Source organism: Crocodylus siamensis, chromosome 4, assembly GCF_052110815.1.
Source record: "Crocodylus siamensis isolate JL-2025a chromosome 4, ASM5211081v1, whole genome shotgun sequence".
Lineage (NCBI taxonomy): Eukaryota > Metazoa > Chordata > Crocodylia > Crocodylidae > Crocodylus > Crocodylus siamensis.
In genome coordinates this window covers 11,710,920-11,732,651 of record NC_143398.1, presented here as the reverse complement: position 1 = coordinate 11,732,651, position 21,732 = coordinate 11,710,920, and the positions used below count along the sequence as shown (strand labels likewise).

At 42.1% G+C, this 21,732-nt stretch overlaps 1 protein-coding gene across 6 annotated transcripts in view; it reads left to right on the top strand.

The window, feature by feature from the left end:
• Positions 1 to 21,502, top strand: part of USP6NL (USP6 N-terminal like) — a 205,225-nt gene extending 183,723 nt beyond the window's left edge. For all 6 annotated transcript variants that reach the window (XM_090041766.1, XM_090041769.1, XM_090041768.1 and 3 more), the window contains one exon: positions 17,764 to 21,502. In XM_090041766.1, coding sequence (XP_089897892.1) covers positions 17,764 to 19,202 — 1,439 coding nt within the window. In that variant the 3' untranslated portion in view covers positions 19,203 to 21,502. The remainder of the gene's footprint in view (positions 1 to 17,763) is intronic.
• Positions 21,503 to 21,732: the final 230 nt, after the last annotated feature.

Genomic DNA, 21,732 nt, shown 5'->3' with positions numbered 1-21,732 from the left:
GGTGTCGGCCCCCGCCCCCTTGCCAGGAGGTAAGTGCCCAAACAATAGGGGCTAGGGTAACCCAGGCAACCAGGTTGACAGACAGGTTGGAGAACTAGTCACACGACCTGCAGAGGCAGGAAATTGAACAATGGAGCAGGTTCCCCCTCCCTCAGGAATTTACCTGTCCAGGTCCTGTAGGCAGAGCTGGTTGCTTAGCAATGGGAGTGCTAGACAGGTATGAAAACAATAGCAAGGAAAAACCTAATAGAAGGGTCTGGGGAGATGCTGGGAGGGCATTCTGCCACAATGTTTATAACGCTTTTTTTCAAGTTGGCCTCGGATGTCCTTCAAGTGCTTTCTCTGCCCTCCTCTTAAGCGTAAGCCTTGACTGAGCTGGGAGAATAAAACTTTCTTTGGGAGTCTGGATTTGGACATGTGAATGATATGGCTGGCCCAGCACAGTTGATGTTGGATGATCGTTGTTTCAGTGCTTGTGGCATTTGTTTACAAGAGGGCTCTAATGTTGGCGCATCTATCTTCCCGCTGGTTTCTAAGGATCTTCCTTAGGCAGCGCTGATGGTACTTCTCCAAGTGACTTGAAGTGCCTCCTAAGGTGTCCACGTCTCGGGTCCATACAGTTAGATGGGGATCACAACCGTGTGATAAACCATGAGCTTGGTATTGGATTGGATGTCATGATCTTCAAACACCCATTTCCTCAGGCATCTGAAGGCAGCACTTGCACATTTGAGGTGATGTTGGATTTCTTCATCAATATCAGCCTTCTGAGAGAGATGGCTTCCAAGGTACAGGAAATACTCTCCAGAGTTTCACCGTGAATCTGAATTACCAGAGTTGGGGACAGCTCATTAAGAGCTTGTTGATGAAAGGACCTTAGTCTTCTAAAAAATGTTAAGCAACAATTCCATTTTCTTGTACGTCTTGGTAAAGATGTTGGTGATTGCCTGAAAGTCTACTTCTGAGTGAGCACAGGCTACAACATCATCGCATACTGGAGCTTGGTGATTGAGGTTGGGGTGGTCTTGGTTTTGGCTCAGAACTGGCTGAGATTAAACCGTTTACCATCCATTCAGTAGTTTAACTCCACTCTGCTTGTTGGTGGTCAGATGTAGCACTGTGGGAAGGAATATCAAGAAGAGTGTTGGAGCGATGATGCAGCCTTGCTTAACTCCCATCTTCACCTCAAAGGGGTCTGTGGTAGATCTGTTACTGAGGACCACTGGTCGCATTCTGTCATGCAACAGGCAAAGAATGGTGATGAATTTTGGTGGGCATCTGTACTTCAAAACGATCTTCCGCAGCTTTTCTCAGTTGACGGTCAAAGGCTATTGTGAGGTCAGAGAAGGCTATATAAAGAGGTATGTGCTGTTGCTGGCATTTTTCATGCAGTTGGTGAGTTGTGAAGATCATGTCAGTTGTGCCTCTGGATGCCCTATACCCACGCTGAGATTCCAGGAGGAGCTCTTCAGCAAGTGGAAGTAAACAGTTCAGGAGGGTTCCTGCAGTGATCTTTCCTGTGGTGGATACTAAGGTGATCCCTCTGTAATTTCCACAGTTGAACTTGTCTTCTGTCTACCCCTCGGGGTAGCCATTGACGAGGTTGGGGGAGCAGGTGGGGGCTGGGGGAGCAAGGAGGAGATGGGGCCTGGCAAGGGTCCCCTGTGGTCCCCTCCAGCCCCTCCTCCCCACCCGCTGCTTACTGGCATGGAGTCTGGATCCAGCTCCCTAAGGCGGCAAGTGGGGACTGCACGAATCTTCGAATCTCTCTGAACCTTTTCTGAATCAATTTGGAGGCTTCAAATCGATTCAGACCTTTTTATTGGTTTCCCAATTTGATTCAGAGATTTGGCCACCAAATCTCCAAATTGAATCAGGAACTGAAACTTCGAGTATCCTCCATCCTTAGGTCTCAAGGGGTGTTTGTCCCTGAGTGCTCAGACTGTAGATGGCTTTGGCATTGGAAAAACCATGCATATTGTGGATGTCAGCAAGATGTTGAATCTCCTCCATCTTGTCTTACCACCATCTGTTCTTCAGTGTCACTGCATTGGTATCTCTGGTATAATAAGGCAAGGGAGAAACCCTGCTAGAAATAGGGTGTTCTGAGAAGTGTGAATGGGACGTTCCTACAAAGGTGCTGGTGGAGAATAAGGATCTTATATTTCTGTGACTCATGGGTGTCAAAAGATATAGCCTATGGAGCCCTATGATCCAGCCTGTGGGTCTTGCGCTGACTCCATGCACCTTAATCATAGAATCATAGAAGGACCGAAAGGGACCTGTAAGATCATCAAGTCTGTCTCTTACCATGGGCAGCAGAGGTAGCTGGGCTCAAACAAGCTCAATGAAGGTATTTGTTCATCCTCCTCTTGAACACCTCCAGGGATGGCGACTGCCCCACCTCTTCTGGAAGTGGGTTCCAGATTCTAGTTACCCATACGGAAAATATGTTTTTCCATATGTCTATCCTAAACTTTTCCTTGACTAGCTTGTGCCCATTGGTCCTCATCCTCCCAGGGGATGCTTTTCTGAAAAAGTTGCTCTCCCAGATCCTAGTGTTCTCCCTTGACATATTTGTAGGGGGCTGAACAAACCCAGATCCCGAAGTCCCTCATAAGGCCTACCTCCCAGGCCATTTATCATGTGGGTGACCCTTCTCTGCACCCTTTTGAGCTTGTCCACATCCTTCTTGAAGTGCGGTGCCCAGAACTGGATGCAGTACTCCAGCTGTGGCCTCACCAACACCGAATAGAGGGGGAGGCGCACCTCCCTGGATCTATTGGTGTACACCAGATGTACACCAGAGTTCTGTTTGCTCTATTGGCGATTTCATCACACTGGTGGCTCATATTCATCCTCTGGTCAGTTGTCACCCCCACATCCCTTTCAGTGCCAGCCAGTGGACCCCACCACCCATTGTATAGATATGGTGAGGGGTCTTCCTACCCAGATGAAGGACCTGGCACTCGTTCCTATTGAACCTCATCTGCTTGCGTTCAGCTCATAGGACCAGCTTGTCAAGGTCATCCTGGATCTTTGTCATATCCTTGGACATGTCCACTTGTCCTCACAGTTTGGTATCATCCGCAAACTTAATCCTTGCTCTTTTCACTTCCTCATCCATGTCATTGATAAGGATGTTAAAGAGCACGGGCCCAAGCACTGATCCCTGGGGGACACCACTGGGGACAGCCATCCAGGATGAGGCCACCCTGTCACTCGTTGGGATCAGCTGGTGAGCCAGTTCCCAACCCACCTCACTGTAGCCTGTTCTAGGCCAATACTCTTCAACTTAACTGAGAGGATTTCATGGGAAACAGTATCAAAGGCCTTGCTGAGTTCTAGGTAGATGACATCCACCTCCTGTCCCATGTCCAGCTGGTTAGTTACCTAGTCATAAAAGGACACCAGGTTTGTTAGGTATGACTTTTCCTCGACAAAGCCATGCTGGTTGTTTCTCAGTACCCCACCAGTTGCGGGCTTGTGGTTATGGCCACTTTGGCAACGTTTTGGAAGATTTTTTCCCAGGACAGAAGTCAGGCTGACTGGTCTATAGTTAGCAGGGTTGTTCCTCTTTCCTTTGTTAAAGATGGAAGCCACGTTAGCCCTCTTCCAATAGTTCGGGGCCACTCCTGAATTCCACCATGTGGGGCTGTGGCCTGCATGTGCCACATCTTGCATGTGGCACAAGGAACTAGGTCTCGTGTGTACTGCATGTGTGTGTGGGGCTGGACCTGTGGTGCTGTGGGTGATGAATGCAGCACATGATGGTGGTCTGGGGCATGTGCTGCATGCAGTCCCCATGCTGGACTGGCTCTGTGCACTGGCTTCAAGGCCAGACCAGCTCAGGCCCACAGATTGGCTCCATGCACTGGAACCAGCGTGTAGGCCCGGTCTGACATGGACATTTCATGCAGCGTGTACCCTGTGCTGGCTTCGTGTGTGACCAGAGCCAGCACATGACACACAGGGCTGGTCTGGGGTTTGTACTGCAGGGGGTGTCTGTGCTAGATCAGCCCCATGTGCTGGCTCTGGTGCAGGTGAGCCCCGCACCCCTCATCTAGCTCACAGGGCCAGGTAAGTTAGACACCTCTGCTGTAACTCATTTAATGATAGGGTGATGGAGGCAGCTGTAGGTTAGATGGGGAAGTTAGTGGGTTACTGGGTTGTTGGTTATAGCTGTGTTGGTCTAAGGACATAGGCAAGCCAGGTTCTCTGCAATATCTTTTATTAGACCAACTGAATAGTTAGAAAAAGTTCTTTGCAAGCTTTCTGGCACAACACCCCTCCTCAAGATATTGGGAGACTCTGCTCTCATTGGGTTACTGGAGGCAGGCATATCACAGTGTACTCTTACACTGTAATCCTAGCCCATCACTATTCACATTTCCGGGTTTAATTAAGGGCCCTCTCTGCTTGCCCAGCCACTGAGCACTGGCAGAACCAGAAGAGCGCCCAGTACTGAGAAGCTAACAACTCCTTTTTGGGAGCCCCCTTAACCTCCTCCACACCTTGAAGCCCAGGTTCACAGCACAGCAGTAATTTGTGTGCACACTTGTTATTTTTTTCTCTCGCAGTTTCAGTGAGTATCGTAGGCCTGTAGTGACAGTGGTTTGTGTCTGTCTTGCAGCTCAGGAAAACAAGAACTAGCTTTTGACAGATCTTTTCACCTCTATACCAGTTTCCTCCTGCTGCAGGGGAGCAGTAGGGAGCTAAGGGTGATTTTCCATCACATGTGTGTCCCAGTAGGGGGCACTTTTCCCCTGGATTATTTTCTTCTTTAGAAGGAATGATGGTAATGGAAAGATGTCTGTCTAGGCTGTATTTCCTTGTGATAATACAAAATGGGTAATCTTTCTGCTTCTTAATCCATTGTGGCTCCAACTCTTTGCAAGTTGTTAGCGCACACAAACCTAGCTGACTCAATCCACTATTAACTATGCACCCTGGGATTTTTAATTCGGGTAGTAGGAGCTCTTGGTTTTTAGATCCAAATGTACTTAATTCGAACATCACTTGATCCAAACCTTCCAGGGCATCACTTTAAAAAGCAGACTGTTTGGGCTTTGCGAGGGTAGACCCAGGTTTGCCCTTTAGTAGAGAAACGGAAGTGAAGTATCAAATCGGAGACTCACTTGGGATGGAGCAAGTCTGTTCTGTAAGCGGTTGAGATGTGGAGGAGGGCTGCCGCAAAAAAGAGAAGAAGGAATACATAGTGGGCTTGGTATTTAAAAGGAATTGTTTCTAGTCATGCATCTCTGTCAGGAGACATTTTGGAGAGCTGTACTTCATGGTATGACTCTGAGCCAAAATCTTTAATGTGGTTTGAGACTTGTGTGTTTAGATATCTAAATCAACACTGATGTGAATAAAATGATTATTTTTGGCATGCATTCCACTGCTGCGTTCAGGAGGATTACCAAGAACAACCCAAAATATATCTTAGTGCTAGATTGGGGGAGAAGACCTTTCTTTTCAATATATATATTTCTCAGTAGCCTGAGAGAGTCTCTGTGCATATGGTATATTTTTGCTGGGGGAAGTTGGACTGCTGCTCAACTTTTCACAAAATGTATATAAAATACCTTTATCATAATCTTGGGAAAGTTGGTAGATTTATCTATTTATCTGCTGTTATCTTTAGTTGAGTGAGTCTGATTCCTCATTTGTTCTTCGTATGAATTTCACAAGCCTTTATTTTTTTTTCACTCTGCTCATTTTAGTTTTTCTAATTGTTATCTTCAGGCAGTAATATTTTTCTACGGGCTCTCAGCATTCCCTAGACATTTAACCTTGCTTACACGCCTGCCTGTTGGGTTTTGCTTCCCACATGATCTCTAGCTCTTTTTTTGTTCCTTCTTTTTATATAAACTTGTCATACCATTATTGCCATGTAGCAAAACACATGCATGCACACTGCAATCTGGGAAAAATCGCAGTTTTTCAACTGAAATTGGAAGGGAGTGCTGCTTCCTTTAGGTTCTTGTACTGAGCAGTCATAACACCTTTAATTACTGTGACGTAAAAATCATTTCTAAAGAACATAAAAACATAGAAGATGCCATCAGAGGGTTGTATCAGGCATCTGAGAATAGCGGAGAGCTAATTAAGCTTGGTGGAATTCTCCATCTGGCAATCTCTGTTCGGGTGTTTTAGATTTTCTTGTACTAGTTGGACAGACTGGTAGAATATCAAAAGAGGTATTAACTTTGCACAGCATTAAAGTAATGCAAAAGTCTTCCTGGTAGAGCTTTCTCTGGCCTGTTTCTTGTGGGGAATCCAATACAGAATTGGGAGCGGGGCAGGGAGGAATGACGTAAGTATTTGATTTCCCGCCCTCTTTGTTGAATATTTTGCTTCATGTAATCAGATGAAACACTTAATTTTTTTTACCTGAACAGCTATATTCCAGAAGCTAACCATATCATTCCATTTGCAGTACCATGACCCTACCCAGGTAATTTGTCAGGATACTGTTGTCCAAATTAGGAATATTTGAGGACTATAGTACTCAGGCCCTCCTGGGTCATTCAGTCTAGTCCCTGTACTTGCAAGCAATCATTTACCCAAGGAATCTCCCAAATGACCATTTCAAGCCTTCACACAACTACAAGGCATGGGGCACAATACCTGGAACATCAAGAACAACCTACAGAAGGGATTGGCATCCAGCAGCCCACAAACTGGATCTGGCCCACCTAAGTGATTTCATCTGGGTTGCAAAGCCCAGGCCATTTCAGCAGCAGGGCGGTTTTGTGTCTGTTGGTGACAGCTAAGTCGCTCATGCGGTGGCAATAGTGAGGTGGGGAGAAGCAGGCATAGTGGTGGCTGGGTTGGAAGCACCAGCTCACCTTGTACTGAGCCGTGTTATTTCAGCCTGCTGCCCCTGCTTCATGACATGCCATAGATGAAACCAGGGGAGATAAGAGCAGTGTCATGCTTCTGCAATGCTTGGGAAGTAGTTTGTTAATACCTATTCCAAAGTTACTAGGAAAAGTGCCTTGCTCCATGCTACAGAGCGAGGTAAACCACCTTCACAGTCTGTGCCAATCTAATTTAAGGAAAAAATTCCTTTCTGGCAACATATGTGGTGATTGATATGACCCTGACCAGAAAAGCAAGACCCTCTTGTCAAACAGCTTGTCAAATCTGGCAGTGTTCCCTGTCTCTCAACATCTGCATGATGCCTGTCTCCAAACTCCTTAAAATCCCGGACCCCTGCAGTTGAACTATGGGTCGTCTTAGATCAGTGGGTGATGGCAGGGATAGCACTGCGGAATGCTATGAGTTCCAAAAAAAAGTCTTAACACAGATTCCTTCTTTGGTTAGTGTCAAAAAAATCCTTTGAAATGCCTACAGCTGATGAGAGTCATTTCTCACTTACCAAGGGAAGTCATAGAACCAATAATAAAATAAGTGTTCTTCCAGAGGACCTGCTGCTGCTTAAAACACAACCGTAGGGGCAGAAAAAGGGATCCTGAACCTACGGTCCTAAACTGAACAGCCAGGGCAAAATTCAAAGTGGAGAATTCTGCAGTCCACTCCTACAGCATACTCCCACTCCATTTTGATCCAAGAAGCACGAAGTGGCCAAAAAATAGCTCTCGGACTTAAATCTTCCAGTTCCTTACACCTGTGAATCCCTTGCAATGTTTACGCTAGTTTAAAGTAGCTGAGAATTTTTTACATCTACATTGATGGTAATACAAAAAAAATGTTGACGTGATTCAGAATTTTTCTTTGTCCGCTTAGATATTTCAGTCATTTTACTATATATTCAATAACCCCAGCTTTGACGCTCATCCACTTTAGTTGAATCCACATATCAGTTTCTGCTGTGTGCAGCAAAACTAATGGAGAGCGATTTTTTTCCCTAGATTTTAGTCTTCAATTTAATATTTTTTTCAATGAAATGTGTGGCAGTGGATGCAATATAACTTTACTGATCATCTGTCAAAGAATGTCTGATGCCTGCTGTAAATGGTAGCCAGGGAAGTAGGGCTTATGATGCCGACAGATAAACCAACAAAATTATGTCACTCAGCAGCTACTTTCTTATTTCTGATTTTATATGTATACTTTTCTGCTGTGTTTTCTTTCAGAGGAATTTGGGATTTTTCACTTATATGTTTGGAGAAAAAACACGTAGCTATCTTTTATCTTTTTTTTTCCCCCTTGAACTGCACTTCAGTTGTTAACCAGCTAAACCAAAATACTTTTCCTGTCTTTTTTTTTTTCTTGTGTGATGTGACTGTTTCTTAGTGCTTAATTAAAGGATGTAAGTGTATGGAATGGTGTTGTTTTTAGCAGTTCTAGGTATTGGTTCTGCATGATTTAATCATCTTTATTTATTGCTTGAAGGTCTTGAGTTTGCATATTTTTTCCTCTATAAATGAAGCTATGATCCAGCCGGCTGTGTTGGCTATTGTTCTTAATCTCATTTAGAATGTTCTGAAGAAGTGTAGAATTAGTGGTACAAAACGCATTGTAGTTATAATCAGAAAGGCTCGTTCAGACAAAAAAAAAGAAAAAAGCAATTAGTGACTAAATTGGGAGTTAGACAGTCAAAAACGAGAAGTGCAAGCCATATGATACATACCTAACCCTTTAGGAGCTTCTGGCCATTCAGGCAGCAGGGTAAGCAGTGGCACAGGGATGATCATAGCCATCGCTTGTCCTCCCATCACTGCTAACGTGTGCCCATCTGGGCTCTGTAGTTCAGAATTTGGTGTCAGCAAGTTGGAGACCTGTGCTGGTGCTCCCTTCAGGTTGAAGGTCTTCAGATCGAGACTAGAGGTTAGACTGGGGTATGGGGTACTCTTTTCACCTCTCCTGTGAAAGCAGAAGGGTATTACATGGAGCTAGAAAAGAGAATGGGAGAAGTCCTCTGCTTCCAGGACCATTTCTAGTACTACTTCCTATTGGAAAATATATACACCGGGCTGGAACTCCTTGTTTCTAGCAGAAGGCGCCTGGGACTAGAGTCCTGCTCTTGGTGGATCTCTATGGGTCTTCCTCTCCTCTCTGTGCAGTGGCATGGCTTGCACAGGAGGAGTGGAGTGTGGCTGATCCCTGTGTCTAGGGCACTCTTTTGAGAAGTGGCTGGGGTTTTGAGTTGCCTCGGTTTCCAGTTTGGGTACTTGGATGCTGAGTTATTGTATAAAAGACCAGTAGCAAGATCACCATTGTTACCTTTTTTTTCTTTGGCCATTGATTTAAAAGAGCAGTGAGCCAGGTCTCCATTCCCATCAGGAATGACTGCCTAACTCCAGCAGATTTCAGGCTCTGATTCCCAGTCTTACATAGGTCCTAAATTCAGGGCTGCAGGGAGATGCAAAGATAGGATATCAGACATACTTTGTATTCAGCGTTTGCCATTGTCATCTTGTCCTCATCTCACTCAGTGTACTAGCTGTTTTGATTCCTCCTCTTGCCATGAGACATGAGGTAGCAAATGGGTTTTAAATTCCAGTTAGATACCCAAGTTCCCTTTTTTGGGGCATGGAGCAAAGTGACTGAAAAAAAAGCACCTTGCTGACACACTGATACTGTGTGACTAGCTTCTGATTGATTGGCAGTCACGTCTGTTAATTTGGTTCCTTAACTGCATTGTTTTTAATCTAAATACAGATGTTTATCAGATGAACCTTGTACTGTCACCTGCACTGCAAACGTAGCATAGCCAGAGTAAAGCAGTGTGTATTCTGCTTCATTGTATGTGGTGCAGCAAATCTGCCGGCCAGATTTTGATTCTGGAATCCTTTTTGCTGACAATGACATATTAATGAGCAAAAAGACAGCTTGACTTTCAGACGGTAGCTTGATCTTACAGTGCAAGAAGTTAAATTAAAAAAAACACACAAAAAAACCCCAGCAACAAGAAAAACAACCCCTTTTTGACTGGTAAACTGAACAGGAAAAACAGGAGGCCACTGATGGAAAAGAAACACAAAATACCAAGATGTCATTTTAAGAGTAGTTTTTCTGGCCATTTCCATCCTTGAAAACTGTTAGAACAGTCAAAGTGCATATATTCTAACCTGAAATTAAGGCCAAGACTATTATTCACCAGAGAGAGCACTTAAAGCACTTTACTCCAATTATATGTCTGTTATTCAATACAAGACGCTGTTAGTACCCACTGAAGCAATTAATCTCTGAAGTCTTGTAGTTGAGATTGATTTCCACAGGGTGGTGACAAAGACTTGTTAGATCAACCCTTTCTGATACAACTTTAATTTCAGATCTTCATAAGAATATTTGTATGGACCCCTATCCTTGCTACACTCATATTTCAACGTATGCACCACCCATAAGCAAGTACATTATTGATTTTTCCCCCCTTCGATTTACCCTGTTTTTGATGCTGTTTCTAGGCTTTAGGTGTTAATATTAAGTGAAAAAATGATTGTGCCAGCTTCCAACAAAGCAAGAAGGTTAAAATAAATTTATGTTACAGTAATGGAATGAAAAATCAGTATCAAATGAGGGTATGGGAGGAACTGGCAGCTGCAGGGCAAAGTAAAGATAATTGACATTTTTTGGCAGCCATAGGGACCAAAAAATTAGCTTAATCCCTCGCATGTATATTCCTGAAGAAACATGGGTTTTGTTTTGTAAAAATAAGTTTAACAACCAACTTGCAGCTGCTGAGGAAAATAGTGACTGCCAGTAGTGCAGCTAGGGCAGGGGGAAGAGGGCGTTGGCGCCGACTAGGAGCGGGTGCCAGAATCACGGCCCTGTGCCCAGTATGGGTGGAGCGGGGGGAGAGGGAACAACCAGTGCACCAGGGTTAGGAAATATGCTGGCAGTCACCGACCCAAAATTATCCTTGTATTTAAAGCAAGATATAAATTTAAAAAGAAAGATGTGCCAGCCTGCAGACAGGTATGTAAGCAGTGAGACTTTCTCCAGCTTCCCTTTTCTGACATTAATAAAGCGCTCTTTTGGCCTCGAAACCTACCTATCTGAAGTACAAAGCTACAAACAGCGAGAGGCCAGAACTAGACTGCAATTCACTCTAATGAGATCTGCAGTCGTTATAGGCAGGTGAGTGTTGGGCCCTGGGTACAGATGGGATATGTTCTCGTGGGAAGAATGAGCTAGATGACATTTAAATCCCTCTTTGTGGTCTTGCTCATTCTTCAAAGAAATAAGAGGAAAATGGTACTTTCCATTAGTGGAAAATTTTAAATACCAGATTAATGAGGAAAAAACAACCTGGCTCCTTTCTAACAACCTGCATTCAGTCCTGCACTCACCAGGTGTATTTGGATTATTTGTGCAAAGAATAAGGGTCAAAATCTAGTCGAATTCCCTGGTTCGTATTTTTTTAATTTACTCTGTGCTTCATCTTCTCTCTTTGTTTATATCCTTATGCATTAGGTTTTCTTTTAATTTCATTTAAACTGGTAAAATGCATAATCTTATTATATGCTTTTACCAAAAACTGTAAACGATGGGGTTTTAGTACTATGATTTACATAATTTTATTGTCATTTGTATTGTATTGTTTTAGCAAAAGCTGTAAATAAACTACTACTACTTAGGTACAGGGTGGATAAATAATTACATTCTTCTTTCCCCCAAAAGTCCTACAGTTAAGTGGCAGCTCTGAAAATGCTAGTGTAGATCCCCTTGTGAGGGATTTAGACCTTTTGTCGAGTGCCTTGGTGTACTGAAAGAGGGGAAAATTAATCTAAATCCATGCTTGACCTTCTGGTACTGGACACCAAGCGTGGCAGGTTGGGAAGGATCTTATTGCCCAGAAAGTTCCAGAAAACAAAAATGCCACATTTGAACAGTGAATAATGCTAGTCTTTGTTGCCAAGGCAACCATCACCTGAATCTGACAGCTTCTATTTCATTTTCCAGTTTTTAAGATGTCCCATTGCTAATATACATCTTAGAAAAAGTTGGTTAACCCGCGCCAACTAAATCAAGGGAGCGGACAGATGATCAAATTGCAGTAAATTAAAATAGGGCAGGGGCTTCCTTGGCAAAACTGCTTTGTGGGAAATGTCCACCTGTCTACTCTCGCCCCAGGGTACGTGAAAGCTAAACAGGGGCAGCTCTTTCATTCAAGGATAAGCTGTCTCAGTTTTATTGTCATGTCTCATGGGGTCAGAGCAGACGGTTACCACGTGTCAGCTCCTCTACAATGCATCCTCTGGTCCCTTTTAACTTGTACCAGCTGATTGTTTGTCCACATGCAAAGATGCTCCATCCAGGAATAGCTGCTCGCATAGTAAAAAATAAAGCCCATTCTACCCCATTCTCATCCTTGCAGTGAAACGGGGTAGGCGTGTCCAAAAGGCTAGTAAAATTCATCCTTGGGCCAATATTAGAGACATATTCCAGATTTGACGACGCCATTCCAAGCACCCTGCTGATAATTTCCAGATGTTTGAATCTGGGGCCTCTGTAACGTAAATCTCAGCTGAAGACACAGGCATGCCCGAGAGCTGCAGGTGAGGCAGAAGCTGATTTGTGATGGGAGATGGAATGAGACATGATGTGCAACTTGCAAGGGAATTCAGTACTCTGGCATGCTTCAGCGACAAGTCGCAAAAAGGCGTTTTTCTTGCATACTTTCCTCAGTGGAGATGCTTGCTGCCTGTCTGTTTCTGCTGTTACTCACCTGCTCTTTCACCCTGCTTTTCTTTATGATTTTTTCTCGTTTTGCTTGTGTTTTAAATAGAGGTGAGGATGAACCAATCTTTTTTCTTTTTCCTCTGTTCCCACCAGCACCCGACATCGTGGTCTTCCTGTTCGCTACTACCCCCCAAGTCTCACCTGGTATTTTATCTCTGGCTTGTTCATAACATTCATGCACATGATTTGCATGCTTTTTTGTGAATTTGAGCTGTGTGTTTGTATTAAATATGCATGGGAATCGTATGCAAATTATTCTGTTTTATTTCATGTGGACTCACTGGGAGTGGCCAGCTCTAAATACTCCATTTTTTTTTTTTTTTTTAGTGGATATTAAATATGCCTTTTCTAGTTTAAAACAAATGCATTTTCCTTTTAGGAGATGACAGTAGTTTATAACATGTCTTTGAGGTAGCATGTTCTTTTAGGGGTTCATGCTGCAACCCCATTGTTTTGCATGGGGCTGTTAGTTCTTGTTGGGTTATGGCAGGAGATGAGCAAGTCTGAGTGCATGTTATTTCAAGCATGGCTGAGCTTGGGACTCAGGTGCAAGGTGGCTTTGACTGACTTAAGTATATAATGGAGCCTAAAGTAGCTGCACCTAAATATTGGGAGTGTAAATGATCTTGGCTACTCCAGACAAGATTGAAACGCTGCTTCTATGCAGGACTTCTGGTGTCTTGACTGCGAGGCCAACTTGATTATCAGTTCTGTGAAAGCCTTATTATGACTGAGATATAAATCTGTCTGTTTTCATCCCATGTGTTATCTTTTGTCTTCTTCGGTACCGACTCTTAAGTCCCAGTATCACATGTGTATACAAAGCTAAAAAAAAAAAGCCGGGTATCCTAATATTAAAATGCAAAAGTTTTTTGCTAATGAATAGTTGTTATTTTGAAATATTTTGGCTACTGTTTGGTACACAAATGAATTCTAAATATAACAGCTTCAAAATAGACGGCTGAGGTTTTTTCTGACATCCTTTTTACAGCAGTAATTCAGGTTATTGCCCATTTCAGCTAAACCGAGCAAACTGCACATACCAATGCTAATGCCTTAGTTGTTCTGAAATGTGAGGGGAAGATGACAGAAAGTAATCTTTAAAGTAATGGAGAATTCAATAAAAATGTCTAAAATATTCTCATTTGGGTTCCATGGAAGCTTAGTGGTAATTAAGAGACCTTAAATATGTTACCTTTAAAAAGAAACAAACCCACTTATTGTTCAACCAAAGGTTCAGACTGCTCCTTATACATTTGTTCAAGACTGCAAAGGATTGGAGAGAGCGGTGGATGCTTTTAAATGTGTACATGCAAATACAAAAAAAAATTGCAGATAGAGGAATAATAGGTATTTAATTTCTTTTTAGCTGCATTTCAAACAAGGAAGACAGAACTGGCAGGGGAATTCTGTTTTTTCCTAAAGAAGACATTTATTACGTACAAACACGTTAAATGTTCTTGGTGAAAATTAAAACATTTTATAGTTGATAACAGGTCATTTTCTTAAAACCACCATTTAGCTCCTCATGAATCATCTGGAAGTTATAAACTGAGTTATAAAACTAAGCTCTTCTGCATAATTTGTCTGAACAGTTTTTTGGAAGGTGTTTTGTATGCATTGCTTCTCACATCAGACTTAATTCTGATCATTAAAATAGAGCATTCAGGATTAAACGGAAGTACTTTTTGTTTATGATAGTCCGCATTTGATGTCTTTTAATTATTCAAATAAGATTGGAAGCACTAATTGTGTATGGTTTTAGTGTTGGGAATATTTAGTCAAGGCAAAAAACAACCCTGTGCAGAAGAACAGGCCAAGATCTCAATTCCTCCTTGTGTGGGAGTGTAAATGGGGACTCAGGTGCAGCAAAAACCCCACAATCAGCAAAAGGTGAATTCCACACTAAAAGAATAAAGGACGAGTCTCATCATGGTTGATGCAGTGTGAAGTGTATTATCTTAGGAAGGCTACTTTGTCAGCCAATTTCTCAGCACTTATTGCCGTACCTTCTGGTCCATAAACAGGTTGAGAAACGGTAAGAACTGTAGAAATGAGCCGGTGAATTTTCTGTCCTGCTGCTCATGACATCCGTGGGATCAAGCCCTCCAAAATGTTTTTGGGCTTTCTGCCAACCAGTTCTTCAAGCCTTTCTTTTTTTTTTTGTCATCTTCTCTCAGAGGTCTGAGGGCGAACAATGTAAAATTTAATCTTCTACTTGAAAACTCCCCCTGGCCTCTCCTGAAACGGATCTGTGAGCAATTAGCAAGATCGACTGACCTGCCTACAAAAATAGGCTGAGAAATTACACTGCCATTTTGTGGTGTGAATAGCTTAGAAACTTTGTACAAGAGGTGTAGATGACCATCTATTCAGGGTAGCATGGAAAGAAACCTGGTCAAGCTGTGTTTGGAAAGCTTAGGTTGAAGTTTATGTTCCGCTGTGAATTGACATGAAGCCATACCTCAGGAAGGTGGTAAGTCTCTGAACTAACACAGCATGTATAGAAGTTGTTTGGAGCAGAGTGAAAATCATTATAAATGATGACATTGGCATTATTTAGGAGTGTGGCAAATAGACTTCTGATTTCTGGTGAGGACTCTTTTGTTACTTTGTCATTCCACCTGCCTTCATCTCGTTCCTTTCTCTTGAACAACTCAGACATAGGCTGTCTCTCTCTTTGGCTACATACTGACTAGCATGGCCTGGCCCTGATCTCCGTTGGTAATTCTTAGGTGCTGTCATAACAAATATCCATTGGTGTGCCTCTAACAAGAACCAGCTGTCAAGGATGTAACTCATATTATTGATTGTGCAATTACTGTGACTCTCTTAATAGTTCTAAGCACTGCATTAATTTGAGAGAGGAGCATGTGTGAGTGTTCGCTCACATGCACCCGTATAGACGCACAGAACAAATTGGTCATACATATAACTGGTAATGGTGAGCTATTAACTTTTAACCTCAGACTTTGAGTGATGAAGGAGAGTCACGCAGTCCTGTCTCCAGCAAAGCAGTAAGGATCAAAACGCTAATTATTCCACTTTTAACAATTTTCTATAACTTATTACAAAATACATCAGCAAAACCAAACTTGTTTTCCTTTCCAAGGTATTGTAGTTGTTTTACATAACAATTTATTATCTTCCTGATACAGAAGGCAGTAGTTGGGCTGCGCTGTCTGATTCTTTAATAACTGTGGGCTAAAAGTTTTAATCATTTTGTTTGAGCAATACGGTTAAAAATAACATACTTGACTTTTTTCTACTTATATCATGAAATTACTGAACATATGAGTAAAGGCTTATTTATTTGCCAGTGGGTTAATTTACAAGGAGAAAATACAGGAAACCCTCGTTATTTGCAGCCTCAGCAGTCGCGGTTTCAAATATTCACGAATGCCGAACCCACGTTGTAGTACACTTAAAGGAGCTCCTCAGGAGCTCTGTGCTTGCTGCTGCTGGGCTCACGCCGTTGCCAGAGCAGCCTGCCCCCGCCCCAGCTGCCAGGGGCACCGAGTTCATGAACGCAGATGCCATTCATGAACACAGTGCCTTAGTCGCGGATTTTGCCCTTCATGGGAGATACGAGAACATATCCCCCTGCAAATGGCAAGAGTCACCCATACCTCCCTTGGGGAAGGAGAGGATGACTTAGGCTAGGTACAGACATTCACAAAGCCTGAGCCAGAGTCAGTTTAAGTTGCGTGATTTTTCTATAAACAGCGGGGTACAAATCTTACACTGGGTTCTGCCATTTTTAAATCAGTCTATCTGTGCTTGGCCTTAGGCAGAAAGGTTTGTGTGAATTGTAATATAAGCATCATCAGACAGACTGCAGAGCCATCAGTTCATTATTTAGAATTCTTTTTCATGGGTGCAGTCTGGACTAGCACTGACTCTTAAGAGACTGGCAATTAAGCATGGCATATGGTCTGATATGTGCTCGTAACCAAAAGAGAGCGTCTTCCAGGTATATCTTTCCCTTGCAAATGCTATTCATTTAATGGCATCTCAGTCAGAACAAAAACGTTATGGTAAAAGCAGACCTCTGATATCCCCCAGCACCATGGATCTTACAGTAAAGGCCCATCATCTCACTTCATGTGTCCAAAAGAACACATTTTTCCTAGGACAATCGCAGCTAATTTGAGTTAATTACCATCCGTTCCAGGGATAAGCTGCGTGTGCGCAGAGGACTTTGCTGCTCACAGGTTTTGATCAATCAGAATCAAAATGCGACATCTATTTTTTACCCTTAGTGTTCATATTTGAATACTATAATGATGGAGGCTATAAGTCCTTTGGTATTCAAACCAATTCTCTTATGAGCAGAACAGCAGAGAACTTAATAAATAAATAAATAAATAAATAAAGCACTTGGGAAGAATCTACAAGTGATGTTGTCTCTTATTACTACAGCAAAGAAGATTTTTAACAAAGAGTTAAAGAAATCAGTGAAGTGTCACCACAAATAACAATGGGGACTTCTCCCCAGATGTGGGGGAAATCAACATGAAGGTTTTTGTTGGCAAGTCTAACAAACCCATGATAGGAAGTCTTGTTGGCAAGTGCAACAAAAGCCATGATAAATACATGGATTGGCTAGAAGTTGGACTTAATTTCCTAAATGAGAGCGAAGGTACAGGGCAGGGCTAGGGCCTGAAAGGCCTTGAAAGTGAAGAGAAGCAGCTTATATATGATGGAGGAGAGAAAGCAGAGCCATTGGAGGGATGCAAAGAAAAAGAACAGTGACATGGAAAAAGTGACAGGCTAGGAAAATGGTCTTTGCTGCAGCCTTCTAGATGCATATGAGCAGAGCAAGGCTCCATTTCTCAAGGTCAGAGGGGGAGAGATGTTGCGGTAATGGAGATGTGAGATGCTGACATCCTAAACGAGAATTTCAGCTGTGTGGATACATACAGAAAGCTGTATCTTTGAGCCATTAAGCAGCATGAATCAGCAAGATTTAAACAGAATCTGGCTGCAAGGCTCTAGAGTGAGATATGAATTAAAGATTACTTAAAGTAATGATTTCAGTGGGTGGGTATGTATACAAAAACAATTAATGCACTCTAATGTTACTGTTCTTTGTCTTCTTTTTAGGTAAAGATGATGAACTTCCCAAGAAGCCATTGGGACAAATTCCACCAGACCCACAGCCTGGTGTGCTTAACCTTACTCACATGCTCAATGGACAGAACAATACTGGTACACAGGCAGCACAGAGGACGGAGAGAAAACCGTCTTCTGAAGAAGTTCAAGCAAATTCACCAAATAACAGGAGAAGAATGAATTCCTTGGAAAAGAGGCCTTCATTCAAACAACAGAAGTCTGGGCCCCTGGATACACGGAGTGGGAACTCCAAGAATGATATAGATATCAGAAAAAAGCCTCAGCCAACAGCACAAGACACTTCCAGGCAATACAATAATGCAGCTGCTAACCAAAATTCGAACGCTACTTCAAACCCAAGAAGGGAATTTGTGCCTAAGTGGAATAAACCATCAGATATCAAAGTTATTGAAAAGACCACCGGATTTAATACTGAGGTCAAAGGTAGAACAATAATCCATTCTGTTTCAGGCATGCTACCGAGTCCCGGAGAACCACAGCCATTGAATGTAAAGCAAAAGATGAGGGTTTTGGATGTTGATGAAGGTAAGCGAGAGTCTAATGCATCACAGTATGACAACGTTCTAGATGTTGACCATGAGAATGAGCATCTTGTTGAGGAAGAGCTCGAGAGAGCTCACGTGCACAGTCCCAGGAATGTAATGTACTCTAATTCTCCTAGAAAGCAAGTGGAAAAAATCCCTAGTCCACTAAAATTATCCAGCAATTATGCCTTCAATTCACAACTGAGAACCCCACGGTATTCATCTCAATCTGATGGATCAAGTCATGGATTGAATGTAAAACCACCGCTGCCATCTTATAATAACCCACCTACTTACCATGGAAACTCTCCAAAGCATGCCTCCAATATAATGAATTCTGGTTTTATACCTCCTCAGTATAATCATGGGAATCGAACCAGCCCTTCTAGTAGACCGTATGGTTCTGTCTCTTCAACAGAGTTTTTTCCTGATAAATCACACATGAACTCTTATTCTGCCAATCACCAAAATCCTCTGTCTCCAACTCCTAATAGAATAGAAGTTCTGCCTTTTGATGCCTATCCCAGTAACTCTAGATCACCTACCAGCGTAAAATTCATAATTCCTCCAGTGGATTATTCCAGCAGAGTGTGGCCAGATGCTCCCTATGTGCACAGACCTGAAAGATATGGGCAACCTTGGAACCAAGATGCTAACCGAAGCCACGTGGATAACTTACAGAAATATCCATCCTTTCAGACAGCACCTCTTCACGACCATAATCTTCCAACTGTTTCCGTGGATGGTTCAATAAGATACAGAACTTCACCAACCTTGGAAGAATATGGTTCACCACAATATCAATATTCAAGCCCATCATCCCATGTCCAGCCCCACAGAAGCCGAAGTGATGGGTTGTCTATGCATGAATCAATACTTCTGTGAAAACTAATCTATGCTAACTGAAAAAGACAGGAACCAAAAACACTAAAGAGATATTGCTGTGTTTATAATTATCCAGATCAGTATTTTATACAGAATTTGGACAGTTCATGCAAGTCTCTGAGAAATAAGAAATCTATTTCAGAGCAGTTTCACAGTTTGATGGAGACTAGTTGAGCGCTTACACCTGCATTGAGCCCATTGAAAGGGATCTAATGCAGATAAGCATAGCAATAGCAATAGTGTCATATGCATAACGTGGCTGATACTACCATTGTTTCTTAAATTGAAGTAACTTGTGTAGAGAAATGAACTATCTGCCTAACACATGTAACACATTTTCAAGCTGTAGTTTGACGTTACAATGCACTGTATAATTATATGTGTGCGCTTGTATGCATAAACTTTGTGTGTGTGTGTGTGTGTATATGTGTGTGTGTGTGTGTGTATATGTGTACACACACACACACACACACACACACACACACACACATATGTGGAGAAGACCTAAAGAGTTCTCCATATAGAGATATATATATATATGGAGAAGAACTGAAGAGTTTAAAATGTAGATGCATTTACTCTTGGGCTAAATTTGAAGTATTTTTTCAGTTTAATTATTTTATGTGTAATTTATTTGATAAATGAACCCATTCATTTTGAATGGGCTCTTCCTGTTATTCAGGTATCAACTGCCTCAGTAACCCAGAATCTGATCTGAGTTGGAGAGATGCTTTGGGATTATTAATGTATTCTTACCTGGGATGATATTGCCCAGGTAATCTCCTCTCCTTTTTGGCTATTGAATTGCCTTTTCTATAAGAAAATGGCACATGAAAACCATGAAGCCAAAAACGGTGTCTGATCTGGCCAACAATGGTGCTTTAAAATCAGGGCAGTCTATAAGGACAGCATGTCTCTAGAGTATGGGTGAACTTTTGGCACAGATTTTCTACCTTTGCACCCAAATCCAGTTCCACAATGTGATCCTTTGTGTCCCTGTTGAAGTCCTCCAAAGTGTTTGAGCACAACATGCAAAGTGCCAGATACAGAAGTAATTCTGCATTCTTGGCATGATGCTCATGCCAAGGAGCCAGACTTAGGAAGTCAGTTGTAGGGTACACTACTGGATTGCCAAATAGTCCTCTTATAGGTACAAAAAATTGCCAGCCCCTTGACGTGTTAGGAGTAAGACATGCAGCCCTCTTAAGCTCTGTCATGTCAGTACCTTATTATGTTTTGCCCTCCTTTTTCCAAAGAGCCAGTAGGCTCATGTCCATGGCTGGGCAAATGCTTCTGCACCGTTAGGCTGTTGAGAAAAATTTGTGTAATGTCTTATACTAAAGTAACCCAGACTGTTAATAGGAAGTTTCCTAGATTTCTTGTCATTTACATGTCACTGGTTAGTGCTTGCAGCCTTTTGTAACTACCTTTCCTTTTGTTTTCATCCACTGTGAAATGAAAAAGCGGCATTCTTAGGGTGCAGTCCTCTGAGCTGCTGGACACCACGTGGAGGGTGCTGAGCGCTCATTGAAGCTAATGGGAGTGAAAGGTTGTAAGAGCCTGGCGAGTTTGAGCCCTTGCAGGCTCTTAACAGAAGAGATTTCTAACTCTTAAATACCAAAACAGCAGCATCAAAATCAGGCTGGGTGTTGGGGAGGTGTTTTGAAGGGTTTGTTAGCAGTATACACTGAATGCAACGTTGAACACTAGAAAACATAACTTTTTTTTTCTTTAAAGATTGAGCTTTAGTGCCTATTCTTGCTGCAGGTTGGCTCTCTAAGTTGTAAGGTACAGAAGTAATTTTTTTTAATGGAAGTAATCTTTAGTTAGGATATTTCACAAACTTTTTTGTGTATATAAGGAGCCTGATGTAATTTTTAATAAACTGGGCAATTTTATATTTAAAAAATAATTGCAGAGAAATAACAGTAGCAAAGCACTACACTGAAACTCTAAAATTGAAATCGTGATGCTAAATATTATTTGGGCTTACCTTAGTTCTGATTGCTTATAGCAGCTTAGAAATGTCTGTATATATTAATATGGCTAAGCATAATAATCCCAAAGTTTAACCATGGTTCTGTGATACATTATAAATAAAGCTGTACAATTTACTTTGTGCAAACGGCACAAGGCTGCTCCAAAATATGTATCAACACTAGTAAATACTGTAGATTTTTTTTATATATAAAATATATACACACTATTTTCTTACGTCATCTGCAACAGTTTTATAACTGTGTATCCTATTTTGATGTGACCATATTTTTAACATGTTAAATAATAATAATTAAGTCTTTGTTGTTTTTGTGCCTTTTTTACCATGTTTGATTATGCTCATAGTTGCGGTATACTTCTGTTCTTCCCAGGATGAATGATACACATGGTTTGATAATGTAGGCCCTTTTTACTTTGTCTCTGTGTTTTACTTTTTGACTCAGCAATATCAATATAGTCCTTAGAAAGCCTCTTCAGCATTCCAGCAGCAGACAGGTATTGATTGTAGTCTTCTTCATTGTTAAGCAGTGTT